The sequence below is a fragment of the Pipistrellus hanaki genome, assembly GCF_964339955.1.
Source record: "Pipistrellus hanaki genome assembly, chromosome: 8".
Lineage (NCBI taxonomy): Eukaryota > Metazoa > Chordata > Mammalia > Chiroptera > Vespertilionidae > Pipistrellus > Pipistrellus hanaki.
The window spans coordinates 59,830,264-59,850,298 of NC_140510.1; the positions used below are offsets into that span (position 1 = coordinate 59,830,264).

The 20,035-nt window shown below is 40.0% G+C and overlaps 1 protein-coding gene across 1 annotated transcript in view; it reads right to left on the reverse strand.

Moving 5' to 3' along the window:
- Positions 1 to 201: 201 nt before the first annotated feature.
- The window catches only part of CAB39 (calcium binding protein 39), a 71,589-nt gene continuing 51,755 nt past the window's right edge, over positions 202 to 20,035 (reverse strand). The window contains exons 4-9 of the mRNA XM_084891849.1: positions 18,632 to 18,750; positions 13,282 to 13,450; positions 6,035 to 6,094; positions 4,796 to 4,861; positions 3,292 to 3,435; positions 202 to 2,713 (exon numbers count right to left, since the gene is read on the reverse strand). Coding sequence (XP_084747975.1) covers positions 2,525 to 2,713; positions 3,292 to 3,435; positions 4,796 to 4,861; positions 6,035 to 6,094; positions 13,282 to 13,450; positions 18,632 to 18,750 — 747 coding nt within the window. The 3' untranslated portion in view covers positions 202 to 2,524. The remainder of the gene's footprint in view (positions 2,714 to 3,291; positions 3,436 to 4,795; positions 4,862 to 6,034; positions 6,095 to 13,281; positions 13,451 to 18,631; positions 18,751 to 20,035) is intronic.

Here is a 20,035-nt window from a genome sequence, read left to right on the forward strand (position 1 = left end):
TGGTGAGTGAAAATCACATCTGACAGCAAAAAGCAAACCCTGGCGGGGTGGGGGTGGGGGGGGGTGGGGGGGGGGGAAGAAGAGGCGTGTGTATGTTGTTTCTCGTTCCAGTTTGTGGCAAAGCTGTCCTCACGCTTCCTGATGGGGCTGTTCACAGCAACACGAATGCAACGATCTGTATGACATTGTAAACATGCACAATGCTGTTTCTCCAAAATTTTATTTTAATTTAAATTACAGGGCCAGCCATAGTCTGATAAGAAATTACTTTTCCTCAGGAGAAAGGAAATGCTCTCATGGCATTGTTAACAGGTGTATCCATCTCCACCTCTTTCTAAGGGTTAAAAATCACATGGAATAACTGACTGAAGTAAAACTAAACCTTTATAACACAAAGAGAAACACTTTCAGTATAATAGTTTTGGTAACATGAATATATTAAAGGATCATAACTTCAAATGCAACTTTTCAACTTTGAATGTTTTCACATTTTTGTTTAAAATCAAACAAAACAAAACAAAAAACCCAAATCTTAACTATGTCCCAATTCCAATGCGATGCACCACGCGGTGTTTTCTGACACACCGTCCTCCAGGCTCTCGCGCTACGATGACATCACGGAGTGGAAGCTGCTCGTCGTTTCCAGTTCTAAGAACCAGCTTGGCAGGAAACCTTCCTTCCACCCGGTGTAGTCACTGCTCCCCGGAAGCCTGACACCCAGCACCGGCCACAGAGCCAGGAGCTACACGGCCAGGCCTGCCTTCCCGCACGTCTTGATATTTTCAAATCAAGAAGCTTGGATCACGCCCCCCTACTTCCAATGGAAAAACTTGAATGATTTTACACAGATTTTGGTAAAGACAGCCTCAGGAAAACCAATGCTGACTGTCATTTAATTAAACAAAATAAAATGCATCTATATTTTCTGGAGCTATTTTCCTAACTGGTGTTCCTAGAAGGAGGTCTTGCAACCTGCTGAAGCATCACTTGGGAGTTTCTTTTTACTGGCCGATAAATAATTCAATTAGTAAGAGAGGCTAGCAAAGAATAATCATGTAAATTTCTTAGCCACAGCCATGCTGAATTCGAACTGGCAAACTCTGATTGTAAGTTGTTAGTTGTGATCTTTGTATCACTAAGATGAACAGATACCATTCTAATAACTTTACATAGATATATCCTAGGAGACGCTGCTCTGCCGTGGTCACAGTAACAAAAAAGTGGTGCAAAATCAGTTACTTTATAAATACTGATAATTTTCAGCATTAAGGAATAGGACATTAAAAAAAATAAATTTCCCCACAGGAATCCTGTGACAAGGAACTCTTTTCCTAAGAGAAGCCGAAGTTTAATGATTCAGTCCCATGACTGCTGTACTGGATTACTTACTCTAAAGAAGAAAAGGTGCTCTACTGAGGTTTCCCACCCAGAAAATCAGAGTTAATTGATCATAAACAGTATCATCCATAGATCAAGGAAACTCATTTTAAATGAATAAGGCCAGTACTATGCAGGAAAGAGGGCTGACTGAGTTCTAAGTCTATATTATACCCTATGGATGGCACCCCACTAGATAACGGAATACAAAGGATTGGTTTACTTTTGTCTTTTAATGCTGTGATACTTAAATGTTAAATCAGCATTTTCATGTGATCTGAAGTATTTCAATTACATATGAGCATTCATTTTTTTGCAAAGATTCAATATTAGGTAATAGTTACATACTAATACAATAACATTCCTCTGCTGTACAAATTAAATCATTTAAAAGAAATGAGCATTCTAAGAATTATATACAAAAGAAACCTGTAAGCACTGTTGAAATGAAATGTGAGGTGTCGTTGCTAGCTCTACTGTTTGAAAAGACCTTCCAAAAGGGAAATTAACAAATACCTTCCAACATATCCAGGTTTACGAGTCTCAAGAAAATCAAATGTCAAAAAATTCTAGAAAGCCGTGAAAAGCGTATATACATTTTTCTTATGAAGCGTCACACTTTTAAGAAGTTGCTAAGTTTCAGTATCAATTTATTCGCACGTCAACTTTAACCACCCCAAAAGCTCACATCGTGGCTACAGTTCCCCCGATTCCAAATATAGCGCTGCACGATCTTCCTGTGTGAAGGCAGACAATCTCACCAAGAATCCACGCCCAGCTCTTTAACCTAAGTGCAAACCTGCAGTTTTAATCTGACCCCATTGCGCCTTTGCCCCTCATCACACTATCACCCCTACATTTGCCCTCACGAGCCTAGCCGTGTTCAGAACTCCTACAGCAAACAGGGTCTCCGAATTCTGAAATGACACAAAGATCAAGAGAAAGTCCACGTGTGCTCTAGTGTGCAAGAAAGCAGCAGCTACTTCTCCAAGATGGACTAAAAAAACAAAACAAGATAAAATGAAAAACCGTTCACTTAACAGCAGACTAGCATAATGTTCCTCATGAATCGGTGAGAGTGCCTGATGCTGACGAACTAACAGCAGGTGCTGGGTTTGGATTTAATATTTTGGATGTTTATGGGGAGTTAGGCTTCTTGCTGAGCTGGTCTCTTCAAGTCCCTGATCTGTTTAACTAAATAGGTCTTCTCGTCGTTAAACTGCTCGTCCTCGGTCCTGTCGTTCTGAAACTTGCTGAGGAACTCTATGAGCTTGGTCTGGTTCTTGAGGAGGATGTCTAGGATGGGCTGTGTCTTGTTAGGGTTGGCAACAAACACCTGCCGGAGAGAAATCTGCATCAGCTACAGGAAAGGAGGAGGTAGGACACATCCAGAACTTCCCTCCCTGGACATGTGAAGTCGGGATAACTCGGTCAGAGGTTTGTGCTTCAGGATATCTTATTTCACAATTTGAAAATTAAAAAAAGACTTACATGCTTTAGTACAAAGAGGACTAGTACTTTCCCTCATGCTCTGAAACTCAGTAGTTAGTATTAAAATACAGATGTAGATTTTAGGATAAAATCTGCACAAAAGGTCAACATGAATTTTGAAGATAAAAACCTCCACATAAAGAATTAAAATATGGGTTACTCCTTAACTTTGTGATTAATAATTTTCTATGACAAAGACAAATGGCACTCCTCTGCAAATAAACTTATTCTGTTCCCAAGTTGAAATGTTTACCCTGTTTCTGGGTCTATTTTTCTGTTTAAATGTTGTACCACACAAAACATGAAAATTAACTGAATTGTGTAACTTAGATTACCAAAGTGAGGCTAATACTATTTAGAAGTTTGTAAAGGAAATGAGACTGAAATGAGGAGGAAATTTTGCGTGTGGTTTTAGCACTCTACCTTAAAAACGTGAAAGGCCTCGAACTGGATGTTACGACTTTTGTCTCGTAGAAGATTCATCATTAATTTGAGGTTCTCGGGTTTACTGATGTATTTTGTCATAATTGTGAAGTTGTGTCGGTCTAATAATAGTTCACCGAGAAGCTGAGAAGACATTTAAAGAATCACTCTACATTATCATTAAGATTCTAAGGAAAACCAAAATCTGAAAAATAATTCACTTAATAATTATCATTATTAAGTACAGTATCATTAGTCCCCCCCAAAGACCGATGAAGTGAACCAAACTATGACCTAAAAGCTATGGAGTACCTACTGTGCGTCATTCCGACACTCACCTTTCCCTTTAAATGGTGAGTCTGACACTGCTCTCTGAAGAGAATATTCAGGCACACTTGGCCCCCAATTTGAGACTGTCAGAGCCTGCCTACTCTTTAAATAGCATTTGCGTTATCTCTCTAAAACGAAACTATTGAAGAAAATGTTTAGAAGTTCTTGATAACTCCTGTTAACTAACCACATACCTTAGCTTAACTAAAAATTAATCTTTTTATTTTTAAATTTTTTTCATTTGGATTTCATAGGACAAAGGATCATGTCCAAAGTTTTCATACACTAACTTCTGCACATGCCAAAATTATCACATCTGATTCAGAAAAGCTGATAAAAATGAAAAGTTTTCTGTACATTCTTCAGCTAAGTATCCTGAAGATACTCCATTTCTTCCTTAGTGACTCCTCATCACTAATAACATCAATTAAGCAGAAAAGAAACTTGTGTCTTTGGGGCTTACTGAATTTACAGAGGTTGGTTATACCTTATCAGTCCTTAATTTTTCAATTGTTGTTGCTTATCCTAGATTTTCTTTGGCAGCCACCTCTTCACGCCATCAGTGCCCACATCTAGTGCAGATCGAGTGTGTGGTGGTATGGCCTGCAGTGGGGGAGGGCCAAGCTGTGGCCCTTGTGGAAGAGGCAGAAGCAGAGTGGGGAGGGGCTAGTCTTGCTTCCCTGCTCCTTGTGAGCTATGCAACCTCGAGCATGCTGTTAACTTCCAATGGAACTGTTCATTCCTATTTTGATATGAGCAGCCAAACCCATCTATGGTCCACAGTCTCACTGCTCACTCCGTTCCCCTCTCCTCACACAGCAAGCCCCTGCCATTAAGGTCGCCTCCTGGGGAGATAACACCTGCAGTGTCTTCATCTGACATGATTCTAAGTTTTAAAAATACGTTTCAAATCTAAAACACTGCATTGCTAAGAGAGAAAGTCCTCTTCAAAATTCTGTGTATTGCATTTGGGATCTCTAACTTACAGGGAGGTGGGCAGGAGCCCTGTGTGGGTCTCTGCTGAACCCCACCCCTTTCCACAAAAATTCTGACCATGGGCAAACATTTTCCTCCAAAGGTCTAAGACCCACATACTAGCATAACCCCCTTCCCCCAAATCCAAAATTCAAACACAGGGTGAAGAGAAGTGAACTACATAAAATAACCATCTTACCTTGAGTGACTGTCTTTTTGTCACATAATTTTCTGAATGAAGTAACTTCTCATACTCACTGAAGAACTAAGACAAAAAAACACACATCAGAGTTATTTATTTACTAGTTTTTTGAAGACGGGTAGATAATGTCAGAAAGTTTGAGTTCCACGCCCTTCCTCTGAGGCACTCAGAGAGGCTCAGGGTGATACCTGCTGATTAGCTCGGTGAGGAGGACTCCTGGGACTGATCTCCTCCCAGCTCTAGACAGGCCCATATATAGCTTAAATCTGGTCCTCTCTGTCACCCAAACTCCATATTCACAAAACAACTCCCTTTCCCCAACCGTTTCCACACTGTTGAGTCAGCTATCTTTTCTTGGTGTTATTTTAGCAAATTAATATTCGTTACAGAGGAGAACTCAACTAGTCCAAAGCATAAACACAAAGAAAAACTACCTGTTCTTTCAACACATCAAAGAGAGAAAATAATTAAGAACAGAAGAGAGAGAAACTCATACTGTATTATACTGTAAGAGGTCCTACAGAAAGTAGGCTTGAGCTCAAACTTGAATAATGGGAGGAATTTCACTTAGAAATGGGGGGAGGAAAGGATTCTTAGGGGATAAAAAGGGAAGGACACAGCATGAGTAGAGATCTGCAAAATGCTACAGATTTAGGAACTGGCACTAGAATCAGGTACAAATCTCAGGGGACTCTATTACCAGGAAGTCTGACATCCAATTGACCTCACTGCTGGGCTATCCAATGTCCTCATTTTAGAAATAAGGATGGACTGCTGAGTCCCCGAGTGGTAATGGCCTTGGAGGTGACAAGCTGTCAGCTGCAGAGCAGGGGCAGAACCGGGTCCTGCCTCTAGGCAAAAGCTCGTCTCACCCTATCAGGTGCTGCCTCCTTTTTTCCCTATTTAGTAGCACAAATGGAAAGGAGAGTTAAGAAGTCAAATGATATTTTTCTTTTATCTCAACCATGTATTATTATTCAGCACCAAAGTGCTTTACTTTCCTCTTCTAAATCAAGAGAAGATACAAATGGCAGCGTGTCAATCAAACAGATAAAGTCTGCTTCTGAGCAGGTAAAGTGCTAAACCTGGTTTCAGCAGAGAAATGGTTATGGCACTACCTTATAACTTTACATTAGCAAAATAAACAGTCTGGTACAAAATCTAATTTAACCTTTCATTTTTGAAAGTAATAGAACTTAAAATTTGTTTTTATAAAATAGTATTTCATATACTTACTCTATCATAATGTTGTTCCAAAAATTCTGCACTGAGCAACTTATGTCTTGTAAGCAAATCCTAGAAAAAGGAAATATATTGTTAAAAGTTGTTCTTGCATTCAGGTTCTTTTAGAAAAGAGAATCCTAAAACATTCCACGCCATTTTACCTAATAAAAGCTGTTGTTAAAATTACTGTACTTAAATTGAACATGAATTGTATTGAGGACATTGATTTTGTATGAGTAAATAAAATCAATAATCTGAAATTGTGATTTTAATGATTATGATTAGTCACACATCTATAGCTCTTAGCAGGAAAATTTTAAAAACAAACATATAAGGCAATGGAAATATATGTTCAAAGAAAGAGAATAAAGAATTGAAGTGAAATAAAAGTAAATAACTGCAACAAAATGTCAAATTTAAACTGCTCCTAGTGGAGAAAAAGGAAATTTCTTTAATTAGAAGAATGGAGGTTCCATTTTCTTCCTCCTGAATTTAATTGCATTCAGTTTCATATCTAATGTAACCTTTTGCAGAGGTAAAATGTTTTTGAAAAGCCCTGGCATTTTATAAACATCAGCTCCTAAGTACACAGAATAACACTGCAGGAATGTAGGAACAAAAATCAGTAAGACCTCGAGTCTAAGTGTGCATTACTATAAAACAGAGCTTAGGTCTCACCCCACGGATTTCCCTGGAAACAAGTCAAGGATCATTCATTCAGAAAATATCTAACATGTGCCAGGTAACATTCTAGGTGCTAGGGTTACAAAGAAGAAAGATGTGGTACCTGCCTCCAAGGACCTGGAAGTTAGCAATGATTAACCTTGGTCTCACCAGGTTGTGTGTGTGTGTGTGTGTGTGTGTGTGTGTGTGTGTGTGTGTGTGTGTATGTGGGGGGGGGTGAAGAAGGGTTAGAAAGGTAGGGATAGGGGAACAGCAGGAATGGCCAGTCAAAATATTTGGGTCAATTGCCAAAGTCGGTTTGGCTCAATGGATAGAGCGTTGGCCTGCAGACTGAGGGGTCCTGAGTTGGATTCTGGTCAAGGGCATGTACCTTGGTTGCAGGCACATCCGCAGTGGGGGGCGTGCAGGAGGCAGCTGATCGATGTTTCTCGCTCTCTATCTCTCTCCCTTCCTCTCTGTAAAAAAATCAATAAAATATATTTAAAAAAATATTTGGGTCAATCAATGCATTACATTCCTTTAGAGTCCCCTACCGGAGAGGTTGGTATCAATAATCTCTCCCTCACCACCAACTTTCTTTAACTTGTATTCTTTGCTATTTATGCTTGAGTTACCAAGGTTACATTGAACTAGAGTTTCCTAAGTACATCCAAGTGCCATGGAAATGGGAAAGCTCTGAGAAATGTTCCATGGTCAAGCCGACATGGAAAGCACCACAGCTCTGGTTGCTTCATGGGGCTCCACCTGGCAGCAGGAGATACTGCAGGGAACTCTGTCGCCTGCTTTGTCAGCACCCTTCCCTGAATGGCCTCCATGGCACAGGCTTGCCCCTCTCTGGGTACCTACTACCTTCGGAGCTCCACTTGTCACTTCCACAGGGAGCTCTTCCAGACTGGTCACCAGATGACCAGTATGGCTGGTCATCTGTTAGATGACCTGATGAATGTTTCCTGCCAGATTGCACATTCTGTTAACTCAAGGCTAGTGACAGACTGCATATTCTGTAAACACAAGGCTCATGTCTCTTTTAAATCTTTAAATTCCCCAGCACCTATGCAGTGCCCAGCACATAGTAAGGGTTTAATATTTAATAAATGAATGAACCAACATCAGCACATAGTAAGCTTAATATTTAATAAATGAATGAACCAACATCAGTGAACATGTTTGGGAAAATGTCACACTAATCAAGGTTCAACGTATGCTTGTTAAGGCGGCTTCTAATTCTACCCTAAAGATTTACAGGTGTTTAAACTGCTGGATAGGTTGTGTACTGTATGTTCAGGAAAGTCCTACCCAATTTATCCTAAATCCTTCTTAGGGAATAAACCTGCAAAACAGAAACCCTGGAGCTTATCTGAATACCTCAAGAGTTGGGTAAGAAATGCTATGAAGTACTCAGATAGGGAAGGAGAGATGGCAGGGGTAGAAGAACTGATATTATCTCAGTATATCATGGGGCCAGATGTAAAGGAGAGAGGAACATGAGAACCTTAAGAGCATATACCAGCTATGCTTGTTAGGATCACTTCCCTCCTTCTAACATGCTACTGTGGCCTGTTTATGGTGGTCTCCCTGTGTAAGAGCCTCAAGGATTAGGGGGTCTGGCTGGCTCACTGCTGAACCACACATCTATAGAACAGCACCCGATACAGGGCAGGCACTGAGAGGCTTGTGGAATGAACTGAACAAACATATGAATAAGCGAAGTAAGGGATTAATGAGTCAGGATCTGTAAGAGACTGGATGTCATTCTGGAGGCCAGTATGAGAAAGTACAGCAAAAGAAGCCGAATGCTTACTGCTCGGTCATAATCTGACCACGGAGACCAGAGGAGGGGGTCTGAGAAACAGTGGCTCTCACTTGGGGCTGTGTTCTTAGGAGCAGGCAGGTAGAAAGTATTGCTCTAAAAAACAGGTCCTAGTAAGGGGACTATTTTCTCTGAGGCTGTATCTCAAGCAGGAGCATGAGGCTCACAGTGGAGCCACACATGAAAAGGGGGACAGCCCATATCTCCCAATTTAGCGGAGGCTCCTTGTTATCATCTGGTTTAAAGAGAACATGAAACTCAGGAAACCATTGCCAATTTAGGAATCAAATCTCAATGGCCTTGGTAAGAGAGAGAGAAAAGGGGTGCGCTGAACTACTAAAGTAGGAGCTGGCCCAGGGCCCTTGTTAAGAAAGGCATGGCAGGGCAGGGCCTGGAGGGGACAGTAAACATTAGTGGGAGAGGAGCAGTGCTGAGAGCCAAGCCCTTTTACTAAGCTGGGAAACGAGGAGATGGGGACTTAGGCTGTGCCTCTGTCTACTGAGAGACGAAGAACTTTACCTTAAGACTACAGCGGGAAGCTATGGATAGCCCAAACCAGGGTGTGGGGAAAGAAACCAACAGAGCAGAAGATGAAGAGAAATGGTTTTGAGGTCAGTATCTGCTCAGTAATCTGCAAAGTTTATAGGTGCATGTGGCCCCAGACATGCAGAGTTGCTAGGTTGGCCAGCCGGGGGGTAAAGAAAAGGACTTCTCATTTCCCACCTACCTAAATTCCAGTACATCTAAGGCCTTGGTATAACTTGGAAGAAAGGTCAGGAATCATTTCCCATGTCCAGCAGTTTAAGCAGCCAGCTTTTAGAGTAGTTGAATTTAAAGATTCCTAAAAAATATGTAAGTTTGGGCCCCAAATATCATGTGACAAAGACAGCTCTGGAATCCAGGAAGAAATGCTGCTAAGCCAGGGGCTGATTTTCAGAGCAAGTCACTTGGCTCAATTCCCTGTTTCATGCTTGAATATGTTTGCCCAAGGACACAAAACTCAATTCTTCTAACTGTGTGGTTCACCTCTGGAGCTCTCAAGAGTTAGAATGTTTTTCCTGTGCTGAGAGTCAAAGCCTATGCCCCAGATACTTCCAGAAACAGGTTTAATCCATTTTCCAGAGAACCCCACTTCAAATACAGCAGTGCTCTCATGGCAAATCCCTACCGAGTCTTCTCTTCTTCAGGCTAAATAGGTCCAGTTCCTTTAACCACTCCTCGAATGACAGGTTCTGAGTCCCCCTCACCATCTAATGTCTTCTGAAAGTCATCTATTTGTCTATGTGCCTCTTAAAGTGTAGCGCCTGGAACGGAACACATTTATGTGCTGTTACCTGGTAAACTTATAGTGGGGTGAGACCATCAACAGCTCCTTAAGTGACACACTTTGTGCTCACATGTAGCTCTGGGGCAGCAGCATCAAAATGCCAATTTTAATGGATAAATTCAGAATTTTGTTTACTCATATTGGGCTCTTTAGTCCGACTGCCTGGGTTCAAATTCTGGCTTGCCCATGTATTGTCTGACTTTACTCAGCATTTCTAAACTTCAGTGTCCTTATCTGTAAAGGAGATAACAATACTTCCTTCATAGGATTGTTCGAATGTGATAACTTGCCTATATTTTAGTAACTATTATAGTTGGCATTAACTATTATAATCATGCCTATTCCCCCATCCCATATTTATATGGTTGGGTCCTCAAGTAGACAACTTTGGTTATCTATAATTAACTTTATCCTGTAATATTCTGGCCTCTCTGGATTTATGAAGCCTTATTTAGGCTCACTGTTATTTATCTTGCCCTTAATGGCTGTCACTGACACATTTGGTAAGTATGCCTTGTCACCGTCTATCCAAGTCATTAATAATGTTCGACTTGGCTGAGCAGAGATCCATTAGAGTCTCTCTCCAGGGTGATAGTGATCCATTTTCCAGCACTATATGGATATGGCATTTAATTAGTTGCAAATCACCATATTGAAACTCCTTCCATCTAGCTCCTTTTTATTGTTTCCATGAAAATAGGTCTGTATAATTATTTGATATCTAGTATATCCTCCTCATAAAGGAATCCTACTATTATTTACAGCACTCATACTGTGTCAGGCCACAATAACCTGACACACTAGTATTATTACCCACATTTCAGCAGATGAAGACACAGGTGCAATCAGCAGCAGAGCTGGGAATTGAACCCAGGCAGCCATGTCTTTAGGCCCCTGATCTACTGGCATCAATGAGATTAGTATGACTGAACTTACTCTTAGTGAATCCATGCTGGCTGTGGGCACTCGGTTTCCTTTCCAAAATGCTCAGATATCATCTCTTTAGAAATACTTTCTAGAACCTTACACAGGTATACCATCAAGCTCCAAGCTCCACCAGCCTCTCTGGGGAATCTACCTTCTTTTACTCTGGAAAATTGGAAATATATTTGTTGGCCTTCTGATGCCCCTCCCAATCTCCTAATTCCTTAAAAATAATCACTAACAAATACTGGACCACTTATTTAACTATCTCAGTACCTGTTCATTTGAACTACAAATCTTAGGACACATTTAGAGCAGGTAGTTTTAATTTCCTTTTAAGACTCGGCCCTCTTCCAGGGGCTTTGAATCCAGAGTTATGGATGAGCTGCATTACTGGAAAGTTTTTGTGTGCAGACTGCATTTTTGGGAAGTTGCTCTGGTCACATTCTCAAAGGAGAGCACGAACCATGGATCTGTTCTCTTTCTCCTTATGGAAGTATTCTCAGCAAAGAGGACACGAGTAAACTGGGAGAGAGGCAGGCCCCTTCCTTCCGCCAGCGCCTGTGGAGTGAGGCTGACACTGGCCCCTGCCTGACTCAGGTGGAGTTTCTTTTAGGCAGGGGTGGGGAGGTAGCTTTGGTCTGATTGCTAGGTCTATTTCTCTTTCTCTTGTCTTGATTTTGGCCTCTTGTCTTTTTCATTTCTTGGAGAGCTGTCTTTAATGAGCTTTCCACTGTCCTTGCAATCAGCAGCAGCTGAGATACAGAATCCAAGCCAGCTTCTCCATGCTTTCTCCTCTGGAGCTCATCCTTAGACACCTCTGCTATTTCTTAAAGTTTCCCTTCTTCCGGTAAGGACTACCACCTGACTCTGCCCAGTCTTTCCCTCTGTGGCTACCATGACCTGATCTGATAGGTTGGCTTTACCACAGTGATTCCATCACCTCAGTATGAATTTAATTCAAAGAAGCAGCCCTAATTGAGATAAAATAATCAGCAAGGCCAATCAAAATTTTGTCAGACACTGGGAATCAACATTTCTGGCATATAATTAGCACATTTCTCTCACCTCTTGGTCAATTTTGCCATCTGTGCCAGGAGCATGCCATTCATGTCCTCCTTGGTCCAGCAGTCTGGCTGCATTCTCCCACACCACTGCCGCCCTCTCTCTTCTCCGCTTACCCTCCTGCTCCCAGAGCTGCACTCTTGGGCTCACGGCTTTTATTTCAAACAGGAGTGTCTCCTCGTGCTGACACATGATGCTACCACACCTCCCTTCATAAAGGTCTGCTGCTTTTGAGTGGGGCATTCCCTCCATCCTAAGCAAGAGTCCTACCACACCAAGGGCGGTGGAACTAAGCGTCACATTTACTATTCTATACTATCATCTGAACTGAATTTCATTTTGCTGTGTACACTGACATAGAAATAGCTGAGGTCTTACCTAAGGCTTCTGATACCCTTTCTAATGGCTTTGAGAAAATAAATTCCTAGACCTTTCACCCTATTATTTTATTCTCATTCAATGTGAAATCCTAGTGGCCAAGGTGCTAGGCTTTCATCCTATTTGAGGGACATATTTTACCCAGAAACCAAAAACTGTGCTCACCTCAGGCACTCTTTATAATCATAAAACTGAACATTTACAAGAGAAGCAGCCACTTGTCACTGTAATAGTATTCACAGTTTCTGAACATAGCAATCTGCAGGTTAGTATACAAAATTCTGATTATATTAAAATATCAGTTCTAAATACTGACTTAAGATGTCACACATTTTACATAAGGGAATGTTAACAGAAAGATTATAAAGATTACTGCCTTGTTTATATACCTTAAACAGCACAGAAACTTGCAATTCAAAACAAAAATGTGCGTGTTGCACAGTGGTATCCTATATATGTGCATTTAATTTAAACAAATATACAACAGGGAGATAAGGCACAAAGGGGAGAGGCTACAAAATAATTTGAACAGTGCAGCTGATTCTGCCCACCATCACCCCTTGAGGTTAATAAACAAACTCTGGCATGAGCATGAGATGGGAGAGGTCAGTCCCTGGCTCCCTTGGGCCTGAACAGAAGCCAACTACTTCATCTGGTGCTCAACCAAAGAACATGCTCAACACAGGAGAAAAACCTGGTGTTATATCTATTACTGTACTTGATGGGCAATTTAACAAAAAACTATATCCTGCCTAAAAATTATAACTTTTCTACCCTTTAAAACTGTGACTTTATTTGTATACATACATATACAGGGGTGGGGCAAAAGCAGGTTTACAGCTGTTTGTATGGAAGAATAATACAGTATTTAATAAATAACACAAGAATAAACTTTCACATACACTGTAAACCTGCTTTTGCCACACCCTTGTATATATGCTGTCTTCTTTATTCCCACTAGGGGGCAGCAGTATATAGACAAGGGCGTTAGAGAAGGTTTAGGAAAAATGGCACACCTGTTAATAGGAGTTGCAAGTATAGTTAGAAGTCTATAGTTTTTATATATGTTACCTTGAATGTGGCAAATGCATCAGAAGCTATGTCAAATGTTGACATTTCGACATATCTGAAGAAATCATAAAACTGTTCTGACCACAAAATGATTTTTGCAAGTGGTTCATGTCTGATGCACTCTCTTAACATTATTCCACAATTTAGAGCTATTTCAGGAGATTCATACCTGCAAAAAGAAAAACAAACATGATTTCTCTTTTAAAACTCCAACTGAACAGTTCACATTTTTAGAAAAGGACACTTCAGGAAGTGCCCTGAGTGACTAGAGCAGATTTCATACAGTATCTCTCATGTACAACATGTGCTCAGTGAATTTTCTCTAGTGGGCACACACACATTAGTTGGTGAAGACAGCTTCAACCCAAAGAAAAATAACAGCTATGAGAGTGATCATGGAAATAAAAACTCATTTCAGGTAAAAATTTTGAAAAGAAGCATTTAGGGTCTCATATAAAGGTTAGCTTTACATGTGGGGTGCTCTCAATACTTCAGAAAAACCAAAAGCTGAATAAAAAAACAATATGAAATAGTTCTCTAAATTCATAGTCTATAAAAGGCTCTAACACATGTACAGCACTTGTATTTCACTGTTTCAAGTTAATACTTAAAATAAAACTTTCAAGATTACTGGCAACATCTAAGCCCTACAGACTTGAAAGCCTGGTCCTGAGGATGTCAGTCAGGACTCTCTCAGTGGGCAGAGGGGAGTCACATGCAGCCTTCCTCTACATCCATCTTGGTGTTTCTAGAGTCTCCCTTCCCTATGACCAGAAAGAAAATCTCATTTCCCTTTTACCCAGCAGGCCTTTCCCTTCTGACATGCACCAACCCCCTCAGACCGGCTGTGCTGTGTTCAGCTCAAACACATAGCTTTTCCCTTTATTTCCTTCCAAGCTGCTTGCATGGTTTAATGTCTTTCCCACACAATCTCCTGCAGTCAAAATCCCATTTCCCAACATCCTACCAGCAAAAACCTCTCCTGGACAAATCCACCTTTTCTCCTAACACAGAGTCCTGGCAGTGCTGATCTTCACCTCTCTCTCGCTTTCAAAGAAAAAAAAAAAACAAAACAAAACAAACAAAAAAAAACTCTTCCAATTCTCCTTTCTACTCCTTTGTTCTATTTTTTTATTTTTTATTTATTTTTTATTTTTGCCTGGCCTCCAGTCTTGCTAGCAAACACCCATACAATCTCCTTGCTTCTACCATGACTCCTATAGATCTTCTCTTCAGGTCTACATCTGAACTATACATTTCCGTTGTCTCTGGGCAACTTCAACTAAAGGTCTACTAATAACTCCACATGTCTAAAATAAAATCTCATCTCCCTCCATAAAAGAGGCCGCCACCCCCGCTTCCATTTAAGTTGGCATCACTGCTGTATTTTTGATACCCCAGTCTGAAAGTTTTGAGAGAACTGTCTGTGATAATGGTAAAGGATTTATCCGTGCTGTCCATTACTACTAGGCACTTGTGGCCACTGAGTACCTGCAATTTGGCTTAAATGACTAAGGAATTAAATTTTAAAATGTCATTTAACTTAAATTAATTTGAAATAAAATAATTACATGTGGTTAGTAGGTACTGTATTGGAAAACACAGTTCTAACTATGACTTTTTTTTTTTTTAATATATTTTATTGATTTTGTACAGAGAGGAAGGGAGAGAGATAGAGAGTTAGAAACATCAATGAGAGAGCGTCATTGATCAGCTGCCTCTTGCACACCCCCTTACTGGGGATAGCCCGCAACCAAGGTACATACCCTTGACCGGAATCGAACCCTGGACCTTTCAGTCCCCAAGCCGACGCTCTATCCATTGAGCCAAACCGGTTTTGGCTATGACTTTTTTTTTAATTTTTAGAAAATAAGTCTTCATTGTTGAAAGTATTACATATGCGCCCGCCCCCCCCCCCCCCTTTTTTTTCTAATTGATGTGAGAGAGAAACATCCATCAGTAGCCTTCCAGGGAGCGCCAACTGAGAATCAAACCTGCAACCTGGGTATGTGCCCTGATTGGGAATCAAACCTGTGATCCTTTGGTACACAAGATGATGCTCCAAAAAGTTGAGCGACACTGGCCAGGGCCCAACCTTACCCTCTTTCTCTGCTCCCAATCTTCCCATCTCCAGTGCTTTTTAACTGCTTCTTTGTAATATCTTAGTTTCAGTTACTGTTATCTTTTTCCCACAGTGGCATTAATGCAGATCTAGAGAAATGCAAGTGACCCTAACCAGCACCTATGTTCAAGCTCTGTCTTACCAAATCTACCCAACACACAAGTATATCAATAGCACTTCCAGCTTAGGAGTTAAAAATGATTTCTTCTTGCTGATCAAATAAAGACAACCTTAGGGGCTTAATGCCTATCTCGGCTTTGCATCAGATCTATTCCTCTGGCACAGTGTCACCTCCCACTCTGCCATAAAGCAGCCCCTCTTCTTACTGCTGCCCACCACTATGTTCTATTGTGCCCCTGTACCTACTCGCTTTTTTTCTGCCAATTTAAACCATCTGGAAATTCTCTCTTATGTTTCATCTTTTACCAACCCTTGCCTTATTGACTAACCCCCCTCCCCATTTTATCCCCTGAAATCCTATAGTACTAATTGTTATCTAGTAGCATAACAATTGTGTGTTGTATTATCCTTTTGTTGTACATAGGTTCATATAAAAACCACATGGCTTTGTATCATTTATTATAAGTCAACTAGATGGCTGACTGTGATTAAAATGTCTGCTCGGAAAATGGCTAATCATACAATTTATCTTTGCTGATCTTTAGTAAGGAGACTAGAATTCAGGGGTAATACAGTTTTGTACAACAAGTTGAGCAGGTTTTGATGGCAGTTTGTCAAGCTTATCTTACACGATTAAAGTATAAACCAATGATTACAAGGCAAACAGTTATGCTCTAAAACCTGTTAGCACTCGAGTGGAGGGCACATTAACATTTAAATCACCAGAGAAGAAGCTGCCTCCAGATGCTGTCTAATACTAGCAAAAAGAGTATTTTCAAATACAAATTAACAATGGCAACCCGAATAGCTGGAAGTATGCATAGCTAGAGCAGATAATCACATCCTATGGAAGTTGTCTAGACTAACTGACCAACAGAAGGACAACAATCTTAAAAGCAAGGTCACAGGGCTCCTTAAAGAAATGGCTATTTCCAGGACCGAAGACAGAACTCACAAAAAGTAAGCCAGGGACATCATGTGCTGAAAGCACAGAAACATCAAAGACTGATGCGGTCTTGCTAAAAGGAGCCAACTTGAAGGAGAGGAGCTCTCAATGGTCCAAGAAGGGGTAGTTTGAACATAAAATTTGTGATTTTTTTTTCACACAATAAAATGACCCAGTTACTTCAAGAAATAAATGGTGTATTTTAAAAAGGGGTCAGGAGCTATTACAGATGAAAAGGGAGTTAAATAAGAATCATATCAGCCAAATTCAGTTTGTGGGCTTTGCTTAGAACTTGACTTGGACAAACTAACGGAAAATGCCATTTTTTGTGGAGTGAAAATCAAGAAAACATTAACACTGAGCATTAGATAATGTTAGATTTATAAATGGTATTACGACCATGTTAAAAAAAATTCTTAGATGTATCAGCTTACTAGGGATGCAAACTGAAGTGACATTGTCTGAGGAGGAAAAAAGGGAGGAATACATGAAACAAGGACACAGTTTAAGAACTGCTGAAGCTGGAAAAGGGAGGAAGGGCTTGTTGTATTATCCCCTCCAGTCTGATGTATATGTTCCACAGTACAGGCTAGAAAGTGTCCCAACACCAGCAGCATTCTGTGTCTTCTCCTCTTCCTCCAGCTGAGGTTTCTGCTCTGCCTATCTTGGATGGATGAGAGCTTTAAACTTTTCCTTTAAATTGTTATCTTAGTATTCTTACTTACATGATGTTTAACAATGTTCTGTTCATAACCTTGGCTATTCTAAAGGGAAAATGTAAACAGAAATAACTAATTTATAAATTTTAATAATGATGGCTACTTATATAAAAGCAAATTATTAGCTTTAAAAGTACATAAAGACTCCCTGAAGCTGCCTGAAGAACACTAAAATTTGCCCTAGCCGGCTGGATAGAGCGTCAGCCTGTGGACTAAAGGGTCCTAGATTCAATTCCAATTAAGGGCATATGCCTGTGGTTGTGGGCTCGATCCCCAATAGGGGTGTGCAGAAGGCAGCCAATCAATGATTCTCTCTCATCACTATTTCTATCTCTCTCTCCTTTTTTCTCTGAAATCAATAAAAATATATTTAAAAAAAAAAAACACACCAAAATTTCAGACTATTCGCTACATGTTTATACACAAAACTCTGTATTGACACAACAAAAAAATTAGATACCAAAAGTTCTGTATGGCAACATGTGAAGAAGCAACACAGATAGTTAGAAATAGAAGAAAAAAAAAAAAGAAACAGAAAGCTGGTGTCCATGCTTTGACTCATGCTTTGTCTAAGCATGTTTGAACTTGAGGGAAGTGTTAAACCCCAGAGATAAGAATCAAGTGAGACAAGTGGTACAGCTAGTGGTAGGAGAGCAAGCTGATTCACACCAACAGCCATGCCAGTAAAATGCCTGCCTGCCAATTTAACAGGACATCACAAATGCTGGGGCAGACACACAGCATACCCAAAACTGGCCAACAAGCCTGGTGTGAACTGACAGGAGGTTACCTTACCAATCAGGGAGGCTCAGTGATGAAGGATCGGTTTTGTTTTGAAGTTTAAGCTTTTAGGCTTTGGGGATTTTTTTTTTTTTTAACTGACAAATTACCCAAACACAAACGCCTGCTTAGTCCAGGAGTAATTCCAAGGAGATACACTGTGCTTTACCAAGTTAAATGGGTTAGTGAGAGGACACACGTAAAAAGCAAAGGGTACTACTTCACAACCATGTTCTTTGTTGACTGATTGAGTTAAGCTATACAGCTCCAATTACTAGGGAGCTTTTACTGCTTTACAGGGTGCAGGTGTACCCAAAGAGGTCTTTAAATACATGATTTAACTGACATTTCATACACTTAACTTTTTAAATCTTAGAGAACAGAAGACCACAGAGGACTTTTATTCTTTAGTTACGTATAATTTGAAAATTTAAAGCCTCATGATTCACCTACCTTTAAACTTCTACGGACATTTTTTCCAAGTTCAGTTTAGCTCACAGGCTGAATTTTAAGGAGGGAAATATGTTCAAGAGTTATAAAAAATCGAGCTGAGGGAACCATAGAGAAAATGCTTTCCCATATTCACCATCCTGTTTTTGCCCAAGACCATCGTTCCTTTTTATTTCTCAACTGAGAATATAAATTTTATTACGTTGTACATACCCTTTCAATAACATGAACAAAATATTCTGTTGGGTGCAGATGTATTCAACAGTAGGAGTTCTTGTACCAATTTGTCTTCTGAGAATATTGTTGAAAATTTGAGCCACATCTTTTTTGCCCTATTAGGAATACAATCATTAAAACATTTACCTGACTAAACATTAAAAAGCCCATCCACCCTCCCAGATACACTCAAATCAAGGCATTGAATATTTATAATTATGACCAAATATATTACCTTAAAACATTCACAGACATTACATTTTCTTTATAGTTTTAAATTCCAAGTTTTAATATTATACAATTTTTAACCCGAGCAATGTGTTGACAAAGTGAAGTCTCACTACATATAATTTCAACCATTTCTCTCAGAATCATGCTCAGATATGAAAAATAAAGCTTTACTCTGTTTACAATGTTCAGGAACCTCATTCCCACCCAAATGGAACAACTGGCCTAAATAGGATGAGTTGTAAACACTACACATATTTTCCTTTTATAGTGAAGAAAGGGGCAAGTGTATGCTGTTAATATAATAAAATGAAAGAATTCTATAAGAAGCTGAGCTTTAATGCTAAGTAGACACATGTCCTATTAAACTAGGCCTACTTAGGAAATAATATACGGATTAATAATGAAGGTGCTAAGTATCACATAATGTTCAGAGGTCAGAATTACACCACTGTACTTGACTAAACAAAAGAGATGGACATTACTGCTCTATAATAAAACTGAAAAGCTATATAAGAAAGTAACAAGTGCAGCACTGGATGGCAAGAGATGTTTCAGAATGGCCACTTGTTAAGAGCCTGACAAGCCTGCAGAAGACATGGAGTGAGCGAGAGCTTTCCAGCACCAGAGATCACCCTGTGGCCCACCTAGGTCAGGAGCTGTAATAGCAACTGCTAAGAACCAGTCTTCAGGGGCACACACTTCTTTAAAATTTGTGTCTCTAAAGTCCCAAGTGAATATTAAATTCCGTGTCCAGTCTGGGGACTGGGATGGGTGGACAGAGAAGAAACTAGATGATCCAGTGCATTTCCAACATTGCAGAGGAAATAAAACTGTTGTTGAAATTTGATACACGATTAAAAATACATGAAATCAGCTACATAAATGGAAATATCAGTTCTACTTGTTCTACAGGATAGAAATAAAACTTTATTCTCTTTTATTATCAATATTATATTGGAGTAACCTCTGAACCCACCCTCAAATCCCTCTCCAAAACTGGATCTGGCTATATTGCCCACTATTTTCTCCCCTGGTTTTGCAAGCACCTGGACAGACATCCAAACACTCAGGATGATAGACACTGGGGCTTTCATAAAGCATACCCATAATAAAGAATCAAGAATCATGACCATGCCAGAGCCCCTCAGTGTGTCTGTGTACACATATATA